This window comes from Elgaria multicarinata, chromosome 16, assembly GCF_023053635.1.
Source record: "Elgaria multicarinata webbii isolate HBS135686 ecotype San Diego chromosome 16, rElgMul1.1.pri, whole genome shotgun sequence".
Taxonomy (NCBI): domain Eukaryota; kingdom Metazoa; phylum Chordata; class Lepidosauria; order Squamata; family Anguidae; genus Elgaria; species Elgaria multicarinata.
The window spans coordinates 12966522-12993445 of record NC_086186.1 but is presented as its reverse complement, the minus strand read 5'-3'; the positions used below and the strand labels follow the sequence as shown (position 1 = coordinate 12993445).

The following is a 26924-nucleotide window of genomic DNA, read 5'->3' as shown; positions in this document are numbered from 1 at the left end:
GTTGGGTCATACTGCAGTATAAAAATAGATGTTTAGAAATTGAGGGCGTGTTACATATTCAAGATGTAGAATATCAGAAGATGACTGAAATAAATTTCAGATTCCAAAGCACAAGTGCCAAATGTTTTGGACAGATCGTAACATTTATAGCCGCATCCCTGCTCAGCAAGGGAATACATTTTACATTTTTAGGCCCTTTTAGCTGGCTAGGTACTTGGGCACCTAGATTTTGCAAGCCCTACTAAAAAGGTAAGAAAATGAGCTTCGTAAAATTGACTTATAAATTAGATAGTTTCCCACCCACCCAAGAATGAGAACACAAATTCTAATCCAAATTAATATAACATCCATAAAAAATATCATACCAGGTTGAACTGCTGCTGTAGTTTTTCATTGGCATAATTGATGCAAAACTGTTCAAAGCTATTCATATCAAAAGTTTCAAATCTGAAATAAATTGTTGGAAATTTAATCATGTTTATTTGATCTATGATCTTATTCATTTCCATTTTTTGTTTTGGTTGTCAAGGCAGGAGAACCTCTGTTGGTGGGAGGAATCACTTGCTAAACATACAAGGCCAAATCAACAATATCCTTATGCTGTCCTTTATCAGAGGATGTAGTCAGTGAAGTTTCTCCTTAGACTTTGGGTCTTGTGATGGGACAGATCTGGTTTGGAGCAAATGTGGCATATATATATATATATATATATATATATATATATATATATAGCCATTCATCAAAAGAGCAACACATCACCTCAACACCCTTTCTTTTTCCATTATAAATTTGCTTACCTCCTCAAATACTTCCCCCCACCCAAAAAGTACAGAAACATAAAACCCAATTGAAAACACCCTGCAAATCTCCATATCCAAAGATACTTATCAAAAGATCTACACAGTTTCAATAAGAAGGTAAATGTTTCCAGTTATATAAAATATTTGCACCCTGATATTAGTCCACCCATTTCATTATTCTAGCATCTCATTGCTCCATGCTACAAGATTAGACAGAAACTGCATTCTAATCATTTGCTGAAGTAAGGCAGAGTGTTAAATAATTGTGCACTCTTACCCGTAGATGTCCAAAACACCTATAAAAGTGTGCTGTTTACCAGAAAACGTCAATGCCTTGTTAATTCGTTCCACAATGAAATCAAAAAGATGAGAGTAGATCTTTTTTGCCAAAGCATCACGAGCGTTAAGAGCTTGAAGTTTTGTCATTGGTTTTACTACAGTCTCGGAAGTAGTGATAATTTTCCTGTGGCACAGCCATTGTGCCATTTTGTCACTTTCCAAATTCAGTAGTTCACAAAATATGTTAAGATGTTTATCATCCAGCTTTGAAGAACAAGGAAGAAATCAATAATCAGTAGGTGTTTTAATGAAAAGTGACATGCATGACACAACCCTTTCATATCTCTCTCTCTCTCTCTCTCTCTCTCTCTCTCTCTCACACACACACACACACACACACACACACACACACATTCCTATGTAACTATTTATTCAATTTTTGCTAAATGATTTTACTTCTAGACGTTATAACCTTTACTTCTAGACAAGAAACCTTTATTTTTTAAATACAGGATGGCATGAAGAAGGGAGGAGGGAAATCTAAACAGGATTATTATTATTATTATTTATTTATATAGCACCATCAATGTACATGGTGCTGTACAGATAACACAGTACATAGCAAGACCCTGCCGCATAGGCTTACAATCTAATAAGTTGTAGTAAACAATAAAGAGGGAAGGAGAATGCAAACAGGCACAGGGAAGTGTAAACAGGCACCGGGTAGGGTAAAGCTAACAGTATAGAGTCAGAACAAACTCAATATTTGAAGGCTATAGGGAAAAGAAAAGTTTTTAGCTGAGTTTTAAAAGCAGTGATTGAGTTTGTAGTTCTCAAGTGTTCTGGAAGAGCGTTCCATCTGAAAGACATGCCGAGATACGATCGTGAACATCTGGAGAAAGTTCCGGAGATGAAAGATATAATTGTGTATCATCGGCATACAGGTGATATTGGAGGCCGTGAGATTGAATAAGCTTGCCCAAGGGCAGCATGAAATGGGGGCAGGGAGGGGGGCAGGAGAAATAGGGGAAGAATCTAGTAATAACTACAGTTCTAATCCACTGGAAAAAAGGATACAATTGGGCCGTAGCTAGACCTAAGGTTTATCCCAGGATCATTCCAGGTTCGTCCCTGCCTGAGCGCTGGATGTCCTGTGTGGCACTTAGATGAACAGGTTTGACCCCAGGACAATCCTGGAATAAACTTTAGGTCTAGCTATGACCTGGGATTGAAGACAGGTTCCTGGGTTTGCTAGGACTGAAATCAGGAATTGATGGTCTCACTCCCTTGAATTATTTTCAATGTAAGCACCCATCCCTGAAATATGCAGGTAATGACAGAGATGGAAATACCTCTGAGTATCTGCATGGGACATTTTGCTCCCCACTGAGACATCTTTGTGATGCTATAGCTAGAGTGCTGAGTTTGGCTATGAAAAAGCCATGTTCAATCCCCCACTGAGCCGTGTCAAGCAAACCTACCCCACAGGGTTGTTGTGAGGTTAAAATGCTGCTCTGAGGTTTTTGAAGAAAGGGCAGTAGAATGCAAGCCTATGCGGCAGGGTCTTGCTATTTACTGTTTTACGCTGTACAGCACCATGTACATTGATGGTGCTATATAAATAAATAAATAATAATAATAATAGGATGTACTGTAGTTAATAAAGAATAACTGCACTGCCTCACTGGATTGTATCCCAGAAAAACCCAATAAGCAATAAGAATAAAGTCCACTAATTTACAAAGTAAATGCAATTGCTTAATAGAGTCTGGGGGGGAAATGACAATGACTTGTTATTGTTTGCCAAGGAAAACCAAGTCACAAAATATTTTGCTGGTTATCCTTACGCTAATAGAAGATCTTTCATCACTGACAGAAGTTATCTGGACGTTGCCCAAATGTAGAATGGCTGCCAATATTTTAAAAACATCCATCTGGAAATCTTCCTTAAGCCCTGAAAAGGAAACAAATAAACAAATCTCCTTTCCACATTAAGCTCTCAAGCATGGGAAGAAAAGCAGGCCTTTGATGTTGCAAAACTGTGTGATAAGCAATTCTAGAAAAATTCTACGGATAGCATGAAAATGAGCAGAGCCCAAAACACCACTTTTTTTATAGTGCAAGAACAACTGCACAAAAAATTATGCTGAGTCTATTTGTAGACTTAAGAACATAAGAAGAGCCCTGCTGGATCAGACCAAGGATCCATCTAGTCCAACACTCTGTTCACACAGTGGCCAAGCAGCCATCGGCCAGGGATGAACAAGCAGCAGGGCTGGATCTACACTACTGCTTTAAAGCACTTTAAAGTGCTTTATAATAGTTTTGAAAATGGTATATAGAGTGTGTCCTGGGCCCCAACAGTTGTCAAAACTGTTATAAAACGCTTTAAAGCAGTAGTGTAGATCCTGCCTAAGACATGGTGCAACAGCACCCTCCCACCCATGTTCCCCAGCAACTGGTGCACACAGGCTTATTGCCTCGAATACTGGAGGTAGCACACAACCATCAGGGCTAGTAGCCATTGATAGCCTTTGCCTCCAGGAATTTATCCAACCAGCTTTTAAAGCAATCCAATTTGGTAGTGAGTTCCATAGTTTAACTATGCACTGTGTGAAGTCCTTCCTTTTATTTGTCCTGGATCTCCCACCAATCAGTTTCATGGAATGACCCTGGGTTCTAGTATTTTGAGAGAGGGAGAAAAATGTCTCCCTGTCCACATTCTCCATACCATGCATAATTTTGTACACCTCTATCATGCCTTCTTAAGGCTGAGAGCACTTCCTATTTTCCCCTTTCCTACACCACATGCTAGCATAAGAGGCTCTCATTAAAAATGGTATTCAGAATTACAGGGCCAGTCTAAGACATTTTGCAGCTTGAGCCAAAGAACAAGATGCTGCCCTCTCCCATTACATGCAGAAAAGCTGGCTGTACTGTTTCTTAGACACTAGCAATGAAACGGCATCCTCTGCTGCACCTGAAGGCAGCAAGCTTGGTCAGGAGGCATATTGCAGGCTGCTTGGCATGCAGTTCTCTCCTCCCACACTTTGTGGCTGCCTCCTAGCATCTGCTGCCTGAGGCAACTGCTTCTCTCTGCCTAATGGTAGGGCCAGCTCTGCAGAATTATACTGTGTCGGATCCAGGTTTTGAGGGTCCTTGAGCAAAGCACTCATCTGTCAGGTATGGTCTTAATGTGGATCCCTGCATTGAGCAGGGGGTTGGACTCGATGGCCTTGTAGGCCCCTTCCAACTCTACTATTCTATGATTCCATAAGTCTACGTTCTTACCACCATTGTCACTAGCTGCTGTTGCTGCTGCTGCTCTTCCTCATCATTGATACCACTTGTTTGCTTAATAGGTAGCGAGTCAGTGAGCAATTAGGCAATGGCATCTACTGGTCCTCCTCCTCCTCACCACCATAGTCTGGGCCTGAGTGAGAGGCAGGTGAACAAGCAGACTGCAACGGAGAAGGAGAAGGAGAAGGAGAAGAAGAGCAGCTCCAGGAAATTCTTGTGAGTGGGCCCCTTCTGGAGAGTGGGCCCCCAGCAGGTGCCCACCCATGCCTACCTTTGATGCCAGCCACGTAGTTATATCAGGGTTGAACAAACACATTATTTAGACCACCAAACTCAATTTTCCGAACGTGAATGCGCCGATATGGAAGTGTATTTGCAAGGGATACTTGTGAGGCAAGGTGGGACAGTACTTACCTGGCTGGAAAAGAAACAGCTAGGGTGGACTTCCAGTGGAGAATTGGCTGGAGTGAGAAATAGTCCTCTCCCACCACATAGATTCTCTTCTGCAAACACTCCCCTTCACCCCGGCTTTAGCGTTACAAGTAGTTCTACCTTAACTATGTAATCTTGCATATGTTTCCTCGGAAATATCCTTGACTGAGATCAGTGGGATTTACTCCTACTTAAGTGTGCACAGGACTGCAGCTTAAATCAAGTCCTGAATGGTCGATGACGTTGTCTAGCTCCAGTGAAACGAAGGGCACAACTGTTAGCGTAACAAGCAAATTTGGTACATGGTTATAACTCCTGGTCACTAGCTATTTTCAGAACTATGGGCAGAATCCAATCCCGACCTTGCGCACACGCCCAGCCCACAAGCGGCCCCTACTGCAGAACGGTGATTTAGCATTTCTGGAAGCAAGCTGCAATGAGCAGAAATGTTAATTTACTGTTAATACTGCCTCCTAGCAGACCCAGGCTCCCAGCACAGAACCATCTCACCCCCAGCTGCAACATCTTTTTGGGACTGGGAGCTTAAGAGGCAGGCTTCTGCTACCTGGGATCGTGTCCATCTGATCCAGCCAGGAGAGGAAGCCTACAAAGCAAGGGGCTAATCAGTGGCTGCTGTTGTCCTGCCTTGGGGGTTTGCCTAGTCTGCAGAACTTTCCAACTGCCTCCTAGCAGACCCAGGCTCCCAGCACAGAACCATCTCACCCCCAGCTGCAACATCTTTTTGGGACTGGGAGCTTAAAAGGCAGGCTCCTTTGGGGGCGGGTCCGCCACCAGTGGGGTTGCTGCCGAAGGGGGCAACACCAAGGCGAGGGCCTGTCCCCTTGTTTGTTTTGTTTTCTCTTCTCCCCCTACTGACTTATAATTTTGTTGTGAATTTTAAACTTTTTTTTTTTTAACATTTCTTTTCCTATGTTTTAAAATGTATGTTTTAAACTTTGTAATACTGCCTTGAGGCCCAGTATTGGGCAAAAGGCAGGATACAAATTATTATTGATATTATTATTATTATTATTATTATTATTATTATTATTATTATTATTATTATTTATTTCTGAAACGGAGCAGATTGGCTGAGCTCGCATAAGGCAGCTCCGCCAGCTAACCTCTTCCAGAAATGAACATTTCCACTCACTTGGGGGGCTTGCATCAAGAAGTGCTAAATTGTCATTCTGAAAGCTTGTGGACTGGAAGCGGCAGGGCTGGATGGACACGGACCAGAAGCCCGAATATCTCCGCAGATTTCACAACCAGTATAACTGTGCTAGGTTATTACAGGCAAACCCTACCTAGCAGGGAGAATGTCTTCTGAGTCTCCATCATGTTGGTGTTGTCATCCACTCCTTCAATCACAGTGTTTCCACCCATCTTAGTGTAATTAAATTCTTCAGCGCTTGCTGCGGATTAAAAACAAAACATGTTAACAGTCTATACCGGATATTAAGATGAGAGTCTTCTACTAGTGACCAAATACTTCAGCTACGTGAAAACAAAATGTGTATGATACCTTATTAACAAACATATGAGCTTTTGTAGGTAAAAGCCTAGTTTTTAAGATGAACTGCAGCGATGTGATCTTGCTTTTGAAATGTGATGGAAATTTCATTTCACCTTATAGTGCCTTTGCAGAGGGAACCTTTTCTATCACCCAGTTGCTATTTTGTATATTGGGATCACTTATTTATTTTATTTATTTATTTTATTTATTAAACTTATATACCGTCCCAAAGCCGAAGCTCTCTGGGCGGATTACAAAAGTTAAATAGATCTTGATAGATCTGAAAATCTAGGTAGCTGTGTTGGCTCATTGGGGAGGGGGGGGGAGTAGAAGCCATGTTGTAACATTTTGTTTGGTCCTAATAAAGGTATTACCAAAATTGTGAGCAAGCTTTTGAGTTGTCCAGAATTCTTCATCAGGCTAGATGTTTTTTTAAAAAAAAGCAATGGGGGGCAGGAGAGGTGGATGCTGGCCATGATGTTATCACCCCCGTGTTTTCAAGAAGATGGTGATTACTATTAAGGGCTTTTGAATTGACTGTGGGTCAACATACCCAGGTTTTTCTCCCCATAACCCCACCCCATTTTGTTCAACATCCAATTGGATAAAGAGTTCTGGAGAGTTCAAACACTCACGATTTGAAGGGACTTGGTAAATCTGGTGCAGATTTTGACCATGTGAAAACATTCTACGATTTGCACTACACTGTAAGATCTCACTAAAAACAAAAGGAGACACCTCTGCCTAGAAGCCTGTGTGTCAACGTGTTGAAACAGAGGAACAAAAAGATGAAATTAAGTGATTTTTTTGAGACATACCCAGCTTAAGATGTTTAAATTCTGGTCTCTGAGCTGATGCACACAACTGATAAAATATATGGTAATTTCTTTCATTCTCTGACTGTCAACAAAAGGGGAAACAAATGATAAAGCCAAAAACAGTTTTAAAATATAGAAGCAGACAACCTGCCCCAGTTTCTGGGCCTCCTGGCCATTTCACTGACATGACAAGAGTATGAATAGATTCATGTGAGCTGTGATACATATTATCGGGGACAGGAAACCCATCACCTCAGTGGGCATTGCTCACCAAGTTACATGACTGACTACGGAATTGGCTCTGGAGATAGAATGCTGATTACAGTTGTAGGAAGATGAAATCCTACAGATATTAACTACATGTAAAATTCAGTGCAACAGAGTTTTAGCCTAACAGTAAACTTTGTTGCTCAGCAGCCTGTCTGACAGCAATGGATCTAATTGTACTTCCTCTCCAAATCAGACTTTCCGAATACGGTGTGCTTTGCCAGAACTGTTGCTTTAATAACTACCTCAGTTTAAAAACTAACAAGAGCTGGCAAGCACAATAATAATGCCTCTGGGGGATACTAATTGAAAAATTGCACGCAGAAACCCCGAAGTCGGTTCTCTAAATTCTTTCCTGGAAATCAACATGCAGAAATAGCTTCTTTATTTATTTATCTGAAAGTTACCTTTTCTTTTGCCCAGTATATGTCAGGCTCCTGGCTAAACCCAAGGCTAGGGGAGACCTCTTTAGAGGAAGAGGGTTTCAATCCCTCACCACACCTCACTCCCACACGAGACGTGGGGCAACCTGAGGAGTCCTATTGCAGGTAAGCCTTGCCTGAAGTCCCAAATAACCCCTTTGACCCCAGGCCTCTTTTCATCACTCCAGAGCAACAGTGGCAAAAGACCAGGTGAGATGCTCAGAGTTGTCATTAGAATGCCCACCTGGCCGCTAGAAGACCCTTCCACCCAGGATTTGTTCAGGAGCAAGGGGTTACTTGTGACGAAAAAAACCCAGCTGTACACGTTGAAGAAGCAGACCCAGCTGCCCCTGCTGAACTATGTATATAAGCCCTCAGTCTTCACCCAGACATCTGTTGGGTTAATAGCTCACCTTGAGGTACCTTGCTTGAACCCTGTCTGAAACAAACCTGGAAATTAAACAGCACAATAATTTGCTCCTCCAGAATTTTAATAGTTTGAGGAATCCCATTGTCTACAGAACTGCAGTAATTTAAATAAGACAGAATATACTAATAGGGAGAGTAATATGCTGAACGTGATCTGTCTAACGTTAGTGAGGACACCCTCTAATTTCACTGCTGAATTTTACTAACCTGAAAGACCACTCTGGATTTCTCAAGCAGGTATGTTCTCATATTGGCACCAATGATCTGGTGTTGCTTATCAAAACTGATTTCTGTGTATTTTCCAAAGCGACTGCTATTGTCATTGCGTGTGGTTTTAGCGTTACCAACAGCCTATAAAATGGGTAATCGTTTCAATTTACATACATAGGTGGATTTACAAAAGAATGATTCAGGAAGGTGCCATTTTCAAATGTAGACAATTCCATCTATCCATACACATAAGCTGGATGCTGTATTATGGTGCCCAAACCTGTTTGAAAACTCAAGTGTTTTAAAAGCTGCCATGATGCCTGGATGCGCATGTACGGGAATATTATTTATTTACTTACAATATTTATATACCGCTCCCCATTGAAAATTTCGGAGCGGTGTACAAGATAAAATAAAATAAAAACAGAATAAAACACTTTAAAATGTATTTTAAAAGAAGCAAAATGTACAGTAAACCATAGCTAGTCATTAAGGAAAGGCTTCCTGGAATAATGACATTTTCAGGAGGCACCGAAAGGAATCCAAAATTGGTGCCTGCCTGACCTCCAGAGGCAGGGAATTCCATAGGAGGGGGCCCACCACGCTGAAGGCTCTTCCCCTGGTGGACTCCAATTGGAGGATGGGTCTGTATGGAACCACCAGGAGAATGCCCTCGGATGACCTCAGTGACTGGGCAGGTTGTTAGGGGAGAAGGCGCTCTCTCAGGTATATGCAAAGCCTCTTAGTGCTGTTCCTGACCTAGATAGGACCTTCTTTGCTGCCCGCCCCACCCCCTTCCAGGAAGCAATGCAAAGTAAGATGGTGGTGGTGGTAGGCCTTATTCAGGTAGGGAAGGGCAAAAACATTAGTGACAGCTGCTTGGGATGATTCCCATGACATTATCTGGAGGGCACTAGGACCCAGAAGCCTCACCCATTCAGAATGGATCCATTTAAAAATGGAACAATTTCAGATGTCTGGCAGATGCCCACAAAATTAATCTATTGTGATCAGTTCTGAATAAAACATGGGGGAGGTCTGTCCATCCCTGTGCCTGCAAGATTGTTCATTCTTCCTGCAAAGAAAGGTGAAAGGGCACGGAAGAAAACATGTGATCTGACACAAGCTAGAGAACCGTTCCCAATCTCTACGGGATTTCTTACATACCAGCTAAGTGCCCTACCACTGAGTTAGTCTCCCTTTTGCTGGTTTGCAGCGTCAATGCTGCAACGTCAGCTGTGTTCCTGCTTTGGTGCAGAAACCACGATGCCCGATCCTGTCTGCCCCACTTCCTCCCCACAGCAGCTCATGGAGTTACACTGCTTACTAAAACTTACTCGTGCCCACAATAGGAAACGTTACTGCAACAGCTAAGATGGGAAACAAAAGTTATAAACCTTTGACATCGAAAAGAGTCAATTGTGACCACATGAGACAAACGTTTTGCAACTGACGCACCAAACTTGTGCAGTTTATACTTGGCGTGCAGGCAAACAAAACACTTTTGCAATGTTGAAGAACTGTAAACGGTTCTAAATATTTAAGAACAGCCTTCCAAGGCAGAAGGCAGAGTGTTGCAATTTCAATGACAGGTTGCGAGCAGGTTAGAATCAGATGATTGAATAAATTAGTACACAATTTCATCCTTTCACGGAACCACCCGTAAGTTACCTCTGTAATTGGATTGGATGCCAGCACTTTATCCTCTACTTGCGCATTGCTGCTAGACCTACTGACCGTAGCAAAGTATCTCATAGCATATCTCGCAGAAACTGTTTTCCCAGCTCCTGATTCTCCACTGACAATAATAGATTGATTCTTGTTATTCCTAAAGCAAGAAGACAATACAATGCTCAAATAAGGTTATTTTTTAGGAAAAGGTTTTTTTTTAAAAAAAAAAAACCCATCTATGTCTTTATATTAGGGGTGTGCATGGACCCCCCACTCCGCTTCACTTTCAGATCCGCCATTTTCGGATCGGGCCGCTCCGCCCCGCCCCCACTCCGCCTGTGCCCACTCTGCTCCACTCGGAGCTCCGGATCCAGATCGGAGCTCCGTTTCCCCCCCCCATAGGGGGGGTTACCGGGCCCTACCGCCATCGCCGCCCATGCGGCGACGGCGGCAGAGCCCGGTAAGGGACCAAGGGAGAGGGGGACCTTACCTGCCTCCGTCCGTGGTCCGTCGCCGTCTTCAATTGAGCCCGCGGTTCAACCAGGAAGTCTGGGCCGCAAGCGGCCCAGACTTCCTGGTGGAACCGCGGGTTCAATTGAAGACGCTGACGGACTGCAGACGGAGGCAGGTAAGGGAGAGGAGGGCGGGGGGGTTACCGGGCCCTGCCGCTGTCGCCGCATGGGCGACAGTGACAGCGGCAGGGCCCGATAAACCCCACTTACCTTTCCGGCGGAGCTCCGGATCGAGGCGAAGGATCCGCCTTCACCTCGATCCTTTCCGCCACGCTCCGCCGGCCCCCCAATCCTCTTCGCCTCCGCCTTAAGGGCAGGCGAAGCCCCCCGCTCCGCTCCTGCTTCTCCGGTCCGATTAGAAGCGGAGCACATCCCTACTTTATATAGATCTGCTATTAGTGATCTGGTGAATGTTATCTACAGTGGCTAGCTGGGGCATGCTGGGAGTTGTACTTTTTTCTGTCTAAACATGCACAGGATTGCACTCTTAATATTTATATTGTATTTTATATTATGCCTTTATACTGTTTGTTTTATATTTTGAATGATTTTTATGGTTTTAATTTTTGTAAACTGCCCAGAGAGCTTCAGCTATTGGGCAGTATAAAAATGCAATAAATAAATAAATAAATAAATAAATCTGATCCAAAGTCATATCAAGGTTATATCCGCCTGGCGCCTACACTGTACTCCTTTCGTCGCCAGCTGAAGACCTTTTTATTCACTCAGTATTTTAACACTTAATTTTAACTTAAATTTAAATTATACTGTTTTAACTCTGTATTTTAACCTTATATCAATTTTGCTGCATGGTTTTATCCTGGTTGTGCTTTTTATATTGTATTTTGTATTTGTATTTTTAACTTGTTGGTTGTTTTATGATGATTTTAATTTTTGTGAACCGCCCAGAGAGCTTCGGCTATTGGGCGGTATAAAAATGTAATAAATAAATAAATAAATAAATAAAATAAAATATCAAGGTTATACCAATTTACTGTCGTAGTTTCCCCCAAAATATCCTAGGAAATGTAATTTAGTGGCTAGAGCTCCCTCGGGAATCAATGAAGTAACTTGTTTTATCACTTGACTGATTTCTGAAGAGCCTTCCTGCATCCTTGCAAACCTTTTGAGAGGGATAGGCGTTTAGGAAAGAAAAGCCACACATTTTTAATCAAAGTGCACGTTTAAAGTGCAACCTACTTTCTATACATTCTCCATAAGTGTCTGTTGAAGAATGCATAGATTCAATTAAGTGGTGTTTGCACTGATTAGCAAACATGCCCTATATATTTTTATTTATAATTTAACTCTTGCTCTTACTTCTTGCTGCTGTGATTTTACTAAGATCGCTTTTTATGGATGTGTGTGATTGTAACAGAAGGAAATATCAATGTTTGTACTTCTAATGCTAAAGGCCAAGAAATTAGGCCAGTGGACAATCATGAAAGTGCAGATGGCTTGAATGCATCTAGATTTAGTCACACAATTTTTATTCATACTGCTTTGTTATCACTCCTCATAATAAGTAAGGAAGCAGCGAAGGAGACTGGAGCAGGCAGAGACTATCAGTCTGCTTCAGTTGGAAACCCCCCCCACACACACACACAGGGCTAACTGTCATCTTCATCATGTGGGGAAGAAGGAGCTGTTGGTCTGCCCCTCCATTGGGAGATGAGAGGGGGCAGCAGAGCCTTCCCACCAGCCTGAACAGCCTCCTTAATTTCTTCTTATTTTCTCCCTCTTCCCTCCCCATCCCCTTTTCCTTGTGTGTCATGTCTTTTTTAGAATGTAAGCCTGAGGGCAAGGACTGTCTTAATGATCAATTGTAAGCCGCTCTGAGAGCCTTTTGGGCTGAGGTGCGGGATAAAAATACTCTAAATAATAAATAAATAATATGATAATTTATGCTGGCTGACTACTAAAACATAAACTTGAGTGTTTTTAATGAAAGTTTTTTGTCCAATGCAAATAAAAGTTTTAAATGTGTGTGTGTGTATAGTGCAACCTACTTTACCTTGCCATTTGCTTGTAAGCTTCTTCTGCCACAGCAAATATGTGCGGATCCATATCCCCCATATTCTGACCACTATAGGCATGGATAATGGCATCTCCATATATTGGCAGCTGTTTGTAAGGGTTTATTGCAACTAAAATTATTCCTGTGGGATGATAAGCAATACAGAAATAAGAGATATATCATACGTGCTGTGTGGGTACTTAATACAAATAAGAGATGTATCATACATCTATACGGTTCGGGTCCAGGTTATTTGAAAGACCGTATTCTCCCTTATGAGTCTGCCCGTGCTTTGAGAACTTCTGGAGAAGCCCTTCTTTCAGTCCCACCATCTTCACAGGCGCGCTTGGTGGGAACGTGGGAGAGGGCCTTCTCGGTGGCTGCTCCGGTGCTCTGGAACTCTCTTCCCGGGGAAGCTAGGCTGGCTCCCTCCTTGATGGGCTTTCGGAAGCAGGCTAAAACTTTTTCGTTCCAGCAGGCCTTTGGAGAATAATCTGGTCCTCCATCTATGTTAATGACTTATAATTTTGTCATGTATTTTAAACGTTTATGGTTTTTTTATTATTATTATTTTTGTACTTTTCTTTTCCTAGGTTTTACAATGAATGTTTTAAACTTTGTAAGGCCGCCTTGAGGTCCAGTATTGGGCAAAAGGCGGGATACAAGTAAATATAAATATAATAATAATAATAATAATAATAATATACATGCTTTGTAGATAATTAAGACAGAGTGTGAACTTTTGTTTACCGCTATAGGTATAAATCAGCTTGGACTCCACAAAGCGGACTTTGAGATTGTGTAGGACAGCAGGCTCATGAAGATAGCTAAGTGCGGTGAGATCATTTTCGCCCACAAGTATGTCTGGATTTCGCAAAGGAGGCAAAGCGCTGGGATCGACTGGATAATCTAATTCCTATTAGTAAAGGAAACAGAAAATTAAAATTGACAATATGTATTTATTTTGAAGATGTAGCTATTGGCTTTCAATTAAATAATTCTCAAGGCTAGGGGGTGTTGGATAAATCTGCAGCTGACTCAAATCAGTGCGGATTCCACAGCAGACCAGTTTTCCCCGAGTCGCGCTGATTCTGAGGGCTTGTGGACTAGGGTTTAACTTTTGCGCAAGTGAAATAAAATCCTCGTACATTCTTAAAATGACTCTGATTCCGTCTGAGAGGACGAAGGAACGAAAGATGTCTGACAATCCTCAAAACACAACTGGAACGGAATTAATAGAATTTGTTCCAACCCTACTCAAGGTAGCTTTCAAGGAACAGGTGGGACAACGAATCGAAGTGCATGCACCCAACCCAGCCACTGTTAGTCCTCTGGCATGTGGATGGGGCCAGAGCATGCTTCCGTTCTATTCTACAGTCCCAGGGTGACAGGCCGTTGGAGAAGAGTGTTCTTTCTGGCAAGCAGAGGGGATGCAAGGTCCTAGTAGCAGTTCCTTCTCTGGCCAATGGATGGGGACACCAGACTGCTCTTCCTCTTGCCATGAGAGGCAGGGACCGTAATCTCCCAATTTCCCTTGGTGCCCTGGCTGGTAGAAGAATGGGCTTCCCCTTCTGCTCTCCAGCCCCAAGGCAACACTGCAGTGACTCAGGGAGCTCTTTAATCCAAGCACATGTAATGTGCTTTATCTTCCTTGAAATTTAAGCTTTCCTGTTACAATGTGTGGGCACTTTAAGATTAGGGTGACCATATGAAAAGGAGGACAGGGCTCCTGTATCTTTAACAGTTGTATTGAAAAGGAAATTTCAGTAGATGTCATTTGTATATATGGAGAACCTGGTGAAATTTCCTCTTCATCACAATAGTTAAAGCTGCAGGTGCCCTGCCCTCTTTTAAATCTGGTCACTCTAGTATAGCTCCTGCAGCTTTAGCTGTTTTGATGAAGAGGGAATTTCACCAGGTTCTCCATATATACAAATGACATCTGTTGAAATTTACTTTTCTATGCAAGTGTTAAAGATACAGGAGCCCTGTCCTCCTTTTCATATGGTCACCCTATTTAAGATGCCAAACTTGCTTTTACACACCAACAGTGACACTACTCAAAGCCCACACTCATTACATTTATGTGCAGTTCGTATCGAAAAACCTCCACTTGCACACAATGACAGAACCCAGGAGCAAGTGAGAACCAGGCAGGAGTCCGACAGACACAACACCAGACAAGATAGATAATCAAACATGTCAGTGTCTATGTTTCAACAGGCAGTATCCTATCTTGCCCAGCTGCTAGTATAGCTGACCAATAGCGTCATGAGAAATGGTGGTTTCAGAAACATCTGGAGACTAGCAGCAAAGTTCTGCTGGCCTGCTCCATTCCAGAAAAGAGCATTGCTTGTTTTGCACGGTTATTGTGGATCTGCTAGTGCAAGAGAACCTGGGGAGCTGCAACAATAGTATAGGGCATTGTCCCTTATGTCTGCAAGTATTATCACAGAACTGTCAATAACTTCAACTCTTTCCCCTCACCATGCCATCTTCTAGTTGTAGGTGAAGTATTTGGTCACCGGTCTTATAGTTTGTTGTAATTTCCGCAGGTTGCCAAACCTCTTCATTATCAGGGATCCAAACTCTGTTGTACTATGATAACAGAGCAAAAACATGACACATTTTAGTTATTAACAGATATACGGAGTTTTTGTTTTGTTTTCAAATGGTCGCAGTACAATAAAATGTGCAACCAACAATTCAAAAGCATGATGACCACATCAAATACCCAGATTAAAGCTAATAGTTATCTTGTTCACTAATAACCTGGGCCCTTTCTATACCAAAAGGTTTTCCCAGGAAAATGAAGGGATCGTTCCTGCCTGCTCCTGGGATCCCTTGTGCGTCATTTGGATGCACAGGAATGATCCAGGGATGATCCTGGGGGGAAAGGCAGGTGTAGAAAAGGTCCTTGTTGCAGTGAATTCCAAAGGGAAATTTGATAGAATGTCTGATGCTGCAAAAGTTACAAAGATGCAAAAACAAGAAGCAGATAATGCTGACTGGGCATAATCCAGCCAAAGTTGAGTGCTTTATGTATCATTAATTTAAATCAAAGTGAGTTAGGGTTCATCTACACCAAGCAGGATATTCCACTATGAAAGTGGTATAAAAGCAGTATATAAAATGCAGGAGCCACACTACTGCTTTATAGTGGTATTGAAGTACACTGACAATTGTTGGGACCCATGACACATACCATATACTGCTTTCATACCACTTTCATAGTGTTATATCCTGCTTGGTGTAGATGTGTCAATGGGCCCCACCAGTTGTCAGTGCACTTTAGTATCACTATAAAGCAGTAGTGAAGATCCTGCAGTGCACTTCAATACTGCTATAAAGCAATAGTGTGGCTCCTGCCTTTTATATACCGCTTTCATACCGCTTTCATAGTGGAATATCCTGCTTGGTGTAGATGAGCCCTTAGTCACGTTAAGTTCTTCTGTTAAAATCAATGGACAATAAATGTGCCGTAAGACCAACACTAGCAGCTGGAACTATCATTTACTTCTGAATTTGTACATTAAATTTAAATATCCCTACTTATCCTGCTGCTCAAAAGGAATCGTTTGAACAGACACAAATTCCTCTATTTCTAGAAAAAGACATTCTTATACAGGTGCATCTTAAGCTCAAGCTTAAGATAGTGGCAAATCAACAGATTTAAACCTGCATCTGTCACAATCATATATCATTTTAAGAGCAAGAGGAGTATGTGGCTGAGAAAAACTGAACACTCCCTGCTGCAGATTACCTTCCAAGTCCAATATTAGAACTCCTTCCCCCCCCCCAATCCTAGCTCTGATTCCAGAAGTGAGGCCAGTGGGAAGACAAGTGCCTGTAGATGAGAGGCTGTTATTTATTTATTTATTTATTTATTATTATTATTATTTGCATTTGTATACTGCCCCATAGCCGAAGCTCTCTGGGTGGCTCTAAAGAGGCAAGCAAATGGAGAAAGGTGGTTTTTCAGCCCCTTTCACTCACCCTTCATGCTCCTCCTGCTCTTAAAATCAGCCCCTACCTCCCATTCCATACATGATTACGGGCAGACCTGTGTTTCAACAAAAGGGGCTACCACTCTTGCGTGGCATTTGAGTCTGAGCTCCCCTCTTGAGAAAAGAAGACTGAGGGGAGACATGATAGCACACTTCAAATACTAGAAAGGTCATCACACAGAGGAAAGCCAGGATCTCTTCTTGATCATCCCAGAGTGCAGGACACGAACTAATGGGTTCAAGTTACAAGAAGCCAGATTCTGGATGGACATCAGCAAAACTTCCTGACTGTTAGAGCAGTACGACAATGGAACCAATGACCTAGGGAGGTCGTGGGCTCTCCCACACTAAGATGCAGCGGGAGAGCCATCTGTCAGGTAGGCTTTAAGGAGGATTCCTGTATTGATTCCATGGCCTTATAGGCCCCTTCCAACTCTATCAGAAGACATTTCTTCTCCATCTCCCGGATGAGACTTTCAAGAGAAAAGAGTTCTTCAGAGAGTGTGGCCTGATGCTTCTTCCTTCTCCTGGCAATCTCCTTCTCCACCTCATCCAACTGAGCCAGCAGAAGCTGCTCTTGTTCTTCCAGAAATCAGATTTTTTTTTTATTTAAATCAGATTTTTTAAAATTTAAATCGGATTTTTTTAATAAAATGCTTTTTGAGGAAAAATCTATCTAAAGATAGTTTTCTATTTAAGATATAGTCCAAAGGTTATTCATCATGAAATAAAGGATTTGTTTTTAATTATGTAGCATGAGGCTGTATATTCATGCAATGTTTAAATTTTTTGGTAAATGAATTCCATTAATCCATTCACAATGTCATGCTCTTCCAGAGGTTTCTGTAAGATTATTGGGCATTTTTTCTATCTAGAAGATATTATCACAGATGTTTGGTTTTACAGTTCTCAAAACTGTGAATTTCTGTCTGCAGAGATCACAATCCCATCGTTCCTTTGCAAATCTATGTACACAGAATCAACCCCTTACCTCTTAAGTGCTAAGTTTCAAAAAATTCAATTAATAGAGTGCACTTTTGGGGAGGGGGGGAAGTCACATGATTAAATCGAGTCTTTCTGAGTAGTGATTTAAATCATGATTTAAATCAAATTGATTTAAAACAAATCCACCCTGAACTCTACTGTTCTATGATTCTATGATTCTTGGGTTGTGGCCATTCATGAGGCAAAGGTGAAACCACGCTTTGCTGTGAACTAGCAAACAATGTAGATAGATATCCATAAGTGCAACATTATTCCATGGCAGACAAGAAGAAAGCTAGATTATTACTGTGCTCACTTACTCAACCACTGCCTTTGTTATTTTCAAAGCTTTGCACCTGACAGTACTGTCTCCCATTCAAAAAATTGTTGCAGAGGCCATTATACTGAAGGACACAGATGTCATTCAGGAGTCTTATTCCTTAAGACATAAACTTCAGCCAGGTCTTAACAACAACATAAAAACATAAGAGCCCTGCTGGATCAGACCAAGGGTCCATCTAGTCCAGCATTCCGTTCACACAGTGGCCAATTAGCGGCCCATGGGGAACCCATAAGCAGGACATGAGTGCTTCAGCACCATCCTGCCCATGTTCCCCAGCAACTGGTAGGCATACTGTCTCTGATACTGGACATAGCATATAGCCATCAGGATTAGTAGCCATTAAAAGCCTTATCCTCCATGAATTTTAACAACCCTAAATAATTTGGTGTCATCAGCAAACTTGGCCACTTCACTGCTCATTCCTAATTCCGGATCACTTGTGAATAAGTTGAAAAACATTGATCCCAATACAGCAGGGAATAGTACAAAAAATATTATCCACTTAACTCTGCCTTCTCTTATTTCTAAACAAAGAGGTTCACACGCTGCTGGCTAGCTTCCCTCTCCAATTATATAATCCACTGTTCCCACACAGCCACTTGGCTCAAACCATTTATTCAAAGGAAGACGGTTTCACTTAGTCACTGCTGCATGAGAGCACTTCAGCTTAAAGCATATTATTCCTTCTCATGCCAGCTGCTGAACTGGTAGCAAAGTGTGTATAAGCCCTTTGCTGAAAAAGATTGCAACATTCAAAAGAACAAGGCTACATGAGCACAAAGGCCAAATCACAAATCTGCAGTTATTCTCACACACAAGTAGTCCAGGTACTGATGTATAAAACAGGCTGAAATTTAAGCTGTATATCATATTTGTCATCAGTGTGCACAGAGGTAGTAGGATATTATAATTTCATTAAACCAACTATTCCCATAGTAACAAACAGACGTTGAGCAAAATGGGAATTTTAAGGCGGACTACACAGGAACCAGTGGTCATGATTGCAATGTGAAGTCATTTTATAAGTATGCAAGATTACACTGCACTCTTCTGGATCCAGCTGAATTGGTGCAAACAACATTTTCTGACTGATGCAAGCAACAGCCACAGTATTTCTCAGGAGTAGTGTACCAGAGGGGGACCTGTATGCCATACATTTGGGATCCACCTGCATAGTTCCTTTATCCATGTGAGTGACCCTCTTTCCTTCACAGATGTTATTCTAGCCATACACCCAGGAATGGTTCTATTTACATTAATTCCTGGACATTTGCACAGGAATTCACAGAGATGACATTCCTCAAGGATCCATACTCAATGCGAGCCATATGGATGCTGCTAATAGGTCATCCTTAACACAAGCAAAAACTCTGACCGTTTCTACACCTGCCTTTTCCCCTGGGATTGTCCCGGGATCGTCCCTGTGCATCCAAATGACACACAGGGGATCCCGGGAGCAGGCAGGGACGATCCCTCCATGTTCCTGGGATAATCCTTAGGTGTAGAAAGGGCCTCTGTGTTTGCATTGAAGCTCCTGCACACTCGATGGAGCAAGAAAATATAATTGGGGTGCACTGTATGTTACATATGTATCCATTCACATTTTGTCATATAATGCTTTTGTCTAAATATAATTCTAACCAGGTCTAGAAATAAGGCAGACTATTCCAGGTACCTCCATTGGTAAATGTCATGAGCCACCTACAGGTCAGTGAGCCCTGCCTTACAAGTAAACATAAAGAGTTTACTTTCATACTGAGTTACACCCAACCTCCCCTTCCCCACCCCAAGCTGGAGGTTCTTTGAGCCACTCAGAGAGTGATGAATGTAAATCAATCCAAAAATCTAGATGACACATTACAGCATGGTTGCATGACACCTCCAATAGAAAGTGGAAAACACCACATACCTATGAGAAAGTAAACAAGCAAGAGGGCAGATATGGAGTCAGCTAGCCTTTCCTCACTGAGGCCATAGCTAGACCTAAGGTTTATCCCTAGATCGTCCAGGGGTCAAACCTGTTAATCGAAGTGACACACAGAGGATCCAGTGCTCAGGCAGGGGCGAACCCTGGATGATCCCAGGATAAACCTTAGGTCTAGCTGTGGCCTAGGTCTCCCAAATTCTGGAAAAATGTTTCCAGTCTTTTAAAACTCCATATTTTAATAGAATTTGAAGAAGGCAATCAATGAACGCAGATATTAATTAATGAGCAAACAGTAAGTAGGATACCTAATGCTTGAGTGCAAATTTCATATTTAAAGCTGACAGACACATACATATTGAAATCAATTCTTCTTGGTTGTCTCATAAATCATATTAAGTACTTCAACATGCCCAATTAAAATGAACCAATATTCCAAAAAGATGCCTGAGAAGGTTTTGTCCCTAGCTGCTGTGAGCAGGTCTATAACCCAGAAGAATGTTTTTTCTCCAGCAACGTGGAATAGAAGATATCATTGTTCCTCCAGTAGGAATGGAACTAAATCTTATCACTTTTTTATTGGCCCTGCTCCTGTGTACCACAATTTGCCACAAACCAGAATCACAAAACAGTTTGATCTTTAGGATTGGATGCACATAGAATCATGGCCTTCTCCATTGTGATGACCACCATGTGGAATTATCTTTCTTTCATGATCAGGTTGCCTTCTTGGGTGGAGTGTTTCTGCCAGCAACTAAATATGTTCGCCCAGGCATTTTCCAGATTGGTGGCATTGCCAGCTACTCTGGCTTATTTTAATGAGATATATTATCATTTTATAATAGTTTTAGTGTGTGGTTTTATTGTATTTCATCATGATTTTACTTTGTGAAACTTTGAGATATATTTTCTGAAATACAGTAAATTTCAGGATGTTATTTTGATGTGATGCTGAAAATACCTGGGGCTATTTTATTCAAATATACATATTTCAGGAGGATTAAGAACCTTTTGGAATTTGGGGGGGGGGGATTCAAAATGAAGTGCAGTTCATGGTAATCCTTTTCCTTTATTTTAAACTTTATAGACGTCTTTAAGATCAGATTTGGAAGCTTAGTATACTTTTGAATAGTGAATTATCAATGTGGAGGTTTAAAATGATATACTGAAAAAGATAATCACATTAGAATCTGTATAAAATAAATCTATAAATGCTATGTATATGTACTATTTTTGTCATTCTAATATGTTTTTGTATTCTATTTATTGTAAATTAAGATAAATATTTTTAACAAACAAAAAGTAAGTAGAGTGCATTTAACAATACTCATAGACGGATGTTTTTTAGCCTCTTTAGGATAGTTTGGGCACTCATTCCTCTCTGATCCCCATGCCAATATTTGCAGAACTTTATTGGGTGGTTATTATTTCCAACTTTATTTTTGCAACTCCTCTTGCAGATGAGCATTCTCTAAAGTGTGTGTGTTAGGGTGGCCAGGTGAAAAACAGGACAAGGCTCCTGCACCTGTAACAGTTGTGTAGAAGAGTAAATTTAGGAATGAATTCCGTCTTCTACACAACTATTAAAGGTGCAAGAACCATGACCTCTTTTACATTTGGCCACCCATGTGTGTGTGTGTTTCTCTTCAGTTCAACTTTGCAGTTGACATTAAACCAACAAAAACCCAAACAGCCAACACTTACAGCCCTTCTATACATATCTTCGCAGAAGTAAATCCACTGTGTTCATTAAGACTTACTTCCAGGCAACTTGGGACAGAGTTGCCTCATGTTAGGGCTCATCTACACCAAGCAGAATATTCCACTATGAAAGCAGTATGAGAGCAGTGTATAAAAGGCAGGAGCCATACTACTGCTTTACAGCGGTATTGAAGTGCACTGCAGGATCTACACTATTGCTTTATAGTGGTACTGAAGTGCACTGACAACTGTTGGGGCCCATGACACATCTACACCAAGCAGGATGTAACGCTATGAAAGTGGAATGAAAGCGGTATATGGTATGTGTCATGGGCCCCAACAGTTGTCAGTGCACATCAATATCTCTATAAAGCAGTAGTGTGGCTCCTGCCTTTTATATATCGTTTTCTGGGGCCATAGCTAGACCTAAGGTTTATCCCTGGATCGTCCAGGGGTCAAACCTGTTCATCTAGGTGACACACAGGGGATCCAGTGCTCAAGCAGGGGCAAACCCTGGATGATCCCAGGATAAACCTTAGGTCATAGTGGAATATCCTGCTTGGTGAACCCTTAGTCTAACTTAGGCCCCAGTGATTTCAATGAATCGACTCGGAGGACTAGCATTGGATACAATTCATTGCAGCCCTAAATTTCATTCACTGACCCATCTGATGCATATTAATCCACCATTCAATCCCATTAAGAACACTGGACTTTAGTCCCAAATAAATGTGACAGGACAGCAAGCGCATCTTCAATTTCAGTGGTCAGTTTCATGTGCGTGGTTAGATTGTGTTCGGGGTATAGTTTTGCTGGTGCTCCCCACATCCCAATTCATTATTATTATTATTATTATTATTAAATTGCTTTAAGTTAGCACAAGGAAGCCATCACAGCCTCATGGTCAATTATGAAAAGATTTGTTAACAGGAAACAAAGACACTAGGATAAACGAATAGAGCATAGGTGAGGCAATCTCTGCATTGTAAAATAGGATATTGACAACCGATGGCAGTCATTGAATTCCCAAGTTGCCTTATTGTACATGTTTTGTTGTGTTTTAAAAATGCTCGGAGGGAGTTTTAACACTGTGTGGGTGTGGCAGGATCAACACTACTGCTTTATAATGGTTTATAACAGTAGTGACAACTGTTTAGGCCCAGGGCACACTACTTATACAGTTTTCAAACTGTTTCAAAGTGTTATATCCTGCTTGGTGTAGATCTGAGGTGTCTGAGAGAGAGGCCCAAAGAGGCCCTTCCTCATTCCGCCTGCCTGGTTTAGCCAAGGACACGAACTTTCCCGTCTCCCTCCCCAGCAGGCGGGACCAGATTCCTCTCTCGCAGGATGTCCCCGTCATCCCTTTCTACACCTAAGGATGATCCCAGGAAAATGGAGGGATGGTCCCTGCCTGCTCCCGGGATCCCCTGTGTGGCATTTGGATGCACAGGGATGATCCCGGGACGATGGGGTGGGGTGGGGAGGCAGGTGTAGAAACCGCTGACACCTGACCCGACCCGGTCGCCGTCCCCACATTCCTGCTCTCTAAACCAACACTCTTCTCAGGCGAACTGGGGCTGAGCGGTTTCTCCTTCCGCCCCTCACATATGGTGGAACGAAAGGAGAGGCGTCTTCACCCCTCCCCCTCCCCCCGGTTTGGTGGCGGCGGTTGTCCAAAGCACCCAACCGACAGGCGCGTTTACTCGGGAGTAAACCCCACCGCGTACGGGGGGGGGGTTACTCCAAAGTGAGGCTGGAATTCCACACAGCGGCTCGCCGCCGCCCCTCAGCCTCCCGCCAACCCCTCTCCTCAGTGCGAAGCCGCCTGCCTTCCCTCCTTCCTTCCTTCCTTCCTTCCTTCCGCGCCCCCCAGTGGCGGCTGGGATTCCGAGGGAGTTGCGGCCGCTTCGCCTCAGAGCCGCGGCCGCCGCACCTGCCCCGGCTCGGCGTCGTGGTGGCGGAGGAGCCGAAGGGGCCGCCGGGTCCCCATCCCCACATTCCTGCTCTCTAAACCAACACTCTTCTCAGGAGAACTGGGGCTGAGCGGTTTCTCCTTCCTCCCCTCACATATGAGGGGATTATTTTTTATTATTATTATTATTATTTTTACCTGCGTGTAGAGGTCGACGAGCGCCATGGGGGCCCTCGGGAAGAGGCGCCTCGTCCGGGAGCCCCGCTGAGGAGGGGCGGCGGGAAGGCCGGCGGCGGCGGCGGCGGCGAAGGAGCAGTCGGTCGGCCGGCGCGGGAGGTGCGTCCCTCAGCCGGCTCCTCTGGCGTGTGCCCTCCCGGCGGTGGCCCTTGGCAGAGGTGGAGCCACAGCCGTAGCGCCACGTTTGTTTGCCCGGCGTTTTCCCCTCTCCTCGGAGGGAGGTTTGCTCAGGGCTGTGGCTTCGTCCTTCCCGCACGGTGGTGGTGAGGGAGGCGGGCGGCCAAAGGGTCGGAGGAGGAGGGAGCGGAGAGACCCATCATTTATTCACAATATTTATATACCGCTCCCCGTTCAAGGATTTCGGGGCGGCGGACAAATCAAATTACAGAATAAAAAGTACGTGCTCAAAAGAAACGTATATGAAAAATCACCTCGACAAAGATGGGCACATTAAGGCCGTAGGTTTATCCCAGGATTGTCCTGGGGTCAAACCTGTTCATCTAAGTGCCACACAGGGCATCCAGTGCTCAGGCAGGGACAAACCCCGGGATGATCCTGGGATAAACCTTCGGTCTAGCTACGGCCTTAATGTGCCCATCTTTGTCGAAGTGATTTTCCATCATTACTATCCCCATATTGCAGGAGGCAAGGGCTGTGGATGAGAAAGTGGCCTGGTTCAGACAACCCGCTAAACCATGCTGCTTAACCACAAAATGGTTAAGGGAATGCATTATAGTTAATCCCGTAACCATTTTGTGGTTAAGCAGCATGGTTTAGCGGGTTGTCTGAACCAGGCCAGTGTGGGTTACACAAGTCCTGCAAAACAGCCCAGGGTTGTTTTTCCCATCTTGTGGAGCGTTAAGAGTAGTTGTTTGACAACTCTACTGAGTGGTCCTGTATTGTTGGTGTTTTAGAGAAAGGCAGATGGAGGTGTGAAATTGATGGTAGCTCCTTAAGAGTCCCAATGAAACTGATCATTGCTGCTATGATCAGTTTCACTGCTGCTACGGTCAGTTTCAAAGCCCCAACTGCATTTCCCTAAAACACCAACAATACCGGATCATAGAACCATTTTTAGCACTTACAGCAGATCCAAGTGGGCGCTCTCTCTCTCCTAGTTGTGGTCTTGAAGCGGAGACAATGTGCCAGGCATCTCCACAGAAATTAGTGTTTTCTTATCTATTATAGCAATAAAGAAATCTCATGAAAATACCTGAATCTATTGTTTCTTGCACAGCAGAACTTAGGAATAGAGTGCAAGTTGAGTAGGTCACCTCCCCCCCCTCACCTCACCTCCTATTAATCATGCCATTTAATTCTGTAATGGCCTTTGGCCCCAATGGCCATTACAGGGGTGGTCATGGAAAGAACTGAAGGTTTCAGCGGTGGGTGAAGAGGCATTGTCTGGACACCAGGGGTGTCATCAGACAAGCGTTTTATTGCACGCTTGTTAGTGGACACTCCCGGATTTTCACTGTTCCTATTCACGACGTCGTCTGCATCCCATGCACCTTCCATCCCTTATTAGTGCACCAAAAAAAAGACCCTGGTAAATGCAAATTATTTTTGAGACAAAAGTTGCCACTATCTCCTGCTGTGTGCAGAAGCATTGCGATCAAAATGGCCCAGGCAGAGAAGCAACGGTAAGGAAACATGATTTCCCCCATGTGATGAGGCTCAAGGTCTACCCACTGAGAAACAACAGAGGGATAGACTTGGTATATAAATTTCTCAGAGGCTAAATTTACCTGTTTGGGTAGACATGGTGCCCAGGCCTTATCACTGCTCAGTCACCAGATCTACCAGAAATGGTAGACCTGTTCTCTGATGCTATTAGGGTTTGTTTTGTTTTTAATATGCAACCATATATAAAACAGAAAAAATATGCAATTCCCAAAGAACATTGCTGTAGTTTAAAATTCAAACAATGCAAAAGTTGTATTCTTAGCTATTGTAAAAACTGGCTAATATGAGAAGTGAGTATCTCGGGCTCATCTAGAACCCTAAAACCTGATTAAGCCTACTCATTCCTCCTTCCAGTGCTAAAAACGTTCCCCACAGACATTTTGGAACATGGGGTGTGTGTATTTTTGGGAGGGTGGGGGGAAGCTACTACAGTGCAACAGCAATATATGCCTTCAGCCATATAAATTACTTGCTAGACTCGAATTCTCCATGGTTTTGTTTCCCTAATGGATTTTCCATGACTAAGGCTGCAATCTTATACAGACAGATACTTGGGAGTATATTCTATTGAACTCAGTAGAACTTACTTCTAAGTAGATATGCATAAAATGGTACCATATGTTGAATATCCATTGATCACTTCACAAATTGTCTATTCACAAAAGAGACAAAGAAGACTTAACAGTTGTTGTTTTATTTGGACATTTCAGTGATAGCTAAGATACAGCGTTTATGTAGCATACATTTACTAAGTACAATGTCAGACACTATGACAGTTCCAATCGTATGTCATTCTGATACCATTTTGGTTTCCATCTAAGCACTGTGGCAATATCTAGGGGGAAGGGACCCTACTGTCAAAGGCTTTGCTTCAAAAAGAATTACCAGTTTAAAAATAGTAATTTCGAAGGATCTTTATGTGGTATATTGAAATGTGTTCAAATCTTAAATGAAAGAGACCTTCAGCTTTCAAATGCTGGTGGTTTTGAGATATGGAACAAACTTAAAGATAAAGGCTACTATCCCAAGCAGACCTGGAGAAAAGCTTGTTTGGAATCAAGGGGACTTATGTCCAAAGTACCCACCCCGAAACAGATGATTCTTTGTACAGAAGCAGAAGCATTGCCAGGATCTTCCCCACAGATGCAGGCTGCCTTCTGCCTCAAGGAGAGACTGGATGTCTGCAGGGCATTGCCATTATGGCCGTTTCCATGTGCACAAGGCCATGGACACATGGAAACAGATGTACAGATCCACTGCACCAATCTACATATGATTCCCTTTTTAACATCATGATGGGTTTCCGTGTGGTGGGGTGGGGAGAGGTGCACATACAGTAGCTATTCCTCATGTTCCACATGTAAACTATGCATGTAACATAGTTACATTGAGGCAAATGTATTTTGAGTGCAGTATACTAGTCCTTGTGAAGGCTAGGAGAGCAATCCTGTGTATAC

General features: G+C 42.8%; 1 protein-coding gene across 1 annotated transcript in view; it reads right to left on the bottom strand.

Annotated features, from left to right (window-relative positions):
- MYO5C (myosin VC) overlaps positions 1-23769 on the bottom strand; it is a 58013-nt gene extending 34244 nt beyond the window's left edge. Inside the window, exons 1-11 of the mRNA XM_063142504.1 lie at positions 23743-23769; positions 15161-15271; positions 13424-13589; positions 12671-12815; positions 10145-10301; positions 8471-8614; positions 7146-7227; positions 6119-6226; positions 2927-3033; positions 1078-1343; positions 366-447 (exon numbers count right to left, since the gene is read on the bottom strand). Of these exons, the coding sequence (XP_062998574.1) occupies positions 366-447; positions 1078-1343; positions 2927-3033; positions 6119-6226; positions 7146-7227; positions 8471-8614; positions 10145-10301; positions 12671-12815; positions 13424-13589; positions 15161-15271; positions 23743-23769 (1395 nt within the window). The remainder of the gene's footprint in view (positions 1-365; positions 448-1077; positions 1344-2926; positions 3034-6118; positions 6227-7145; positions 7228-8470; positions 8615-10144; positions 10302-12670; positions 12816-13423; positions 13590-15160; positions 15272-23742) is intronic.
- Between the last annotated feature and the right edge of the window lie 3155 nt (positions 23770-26924).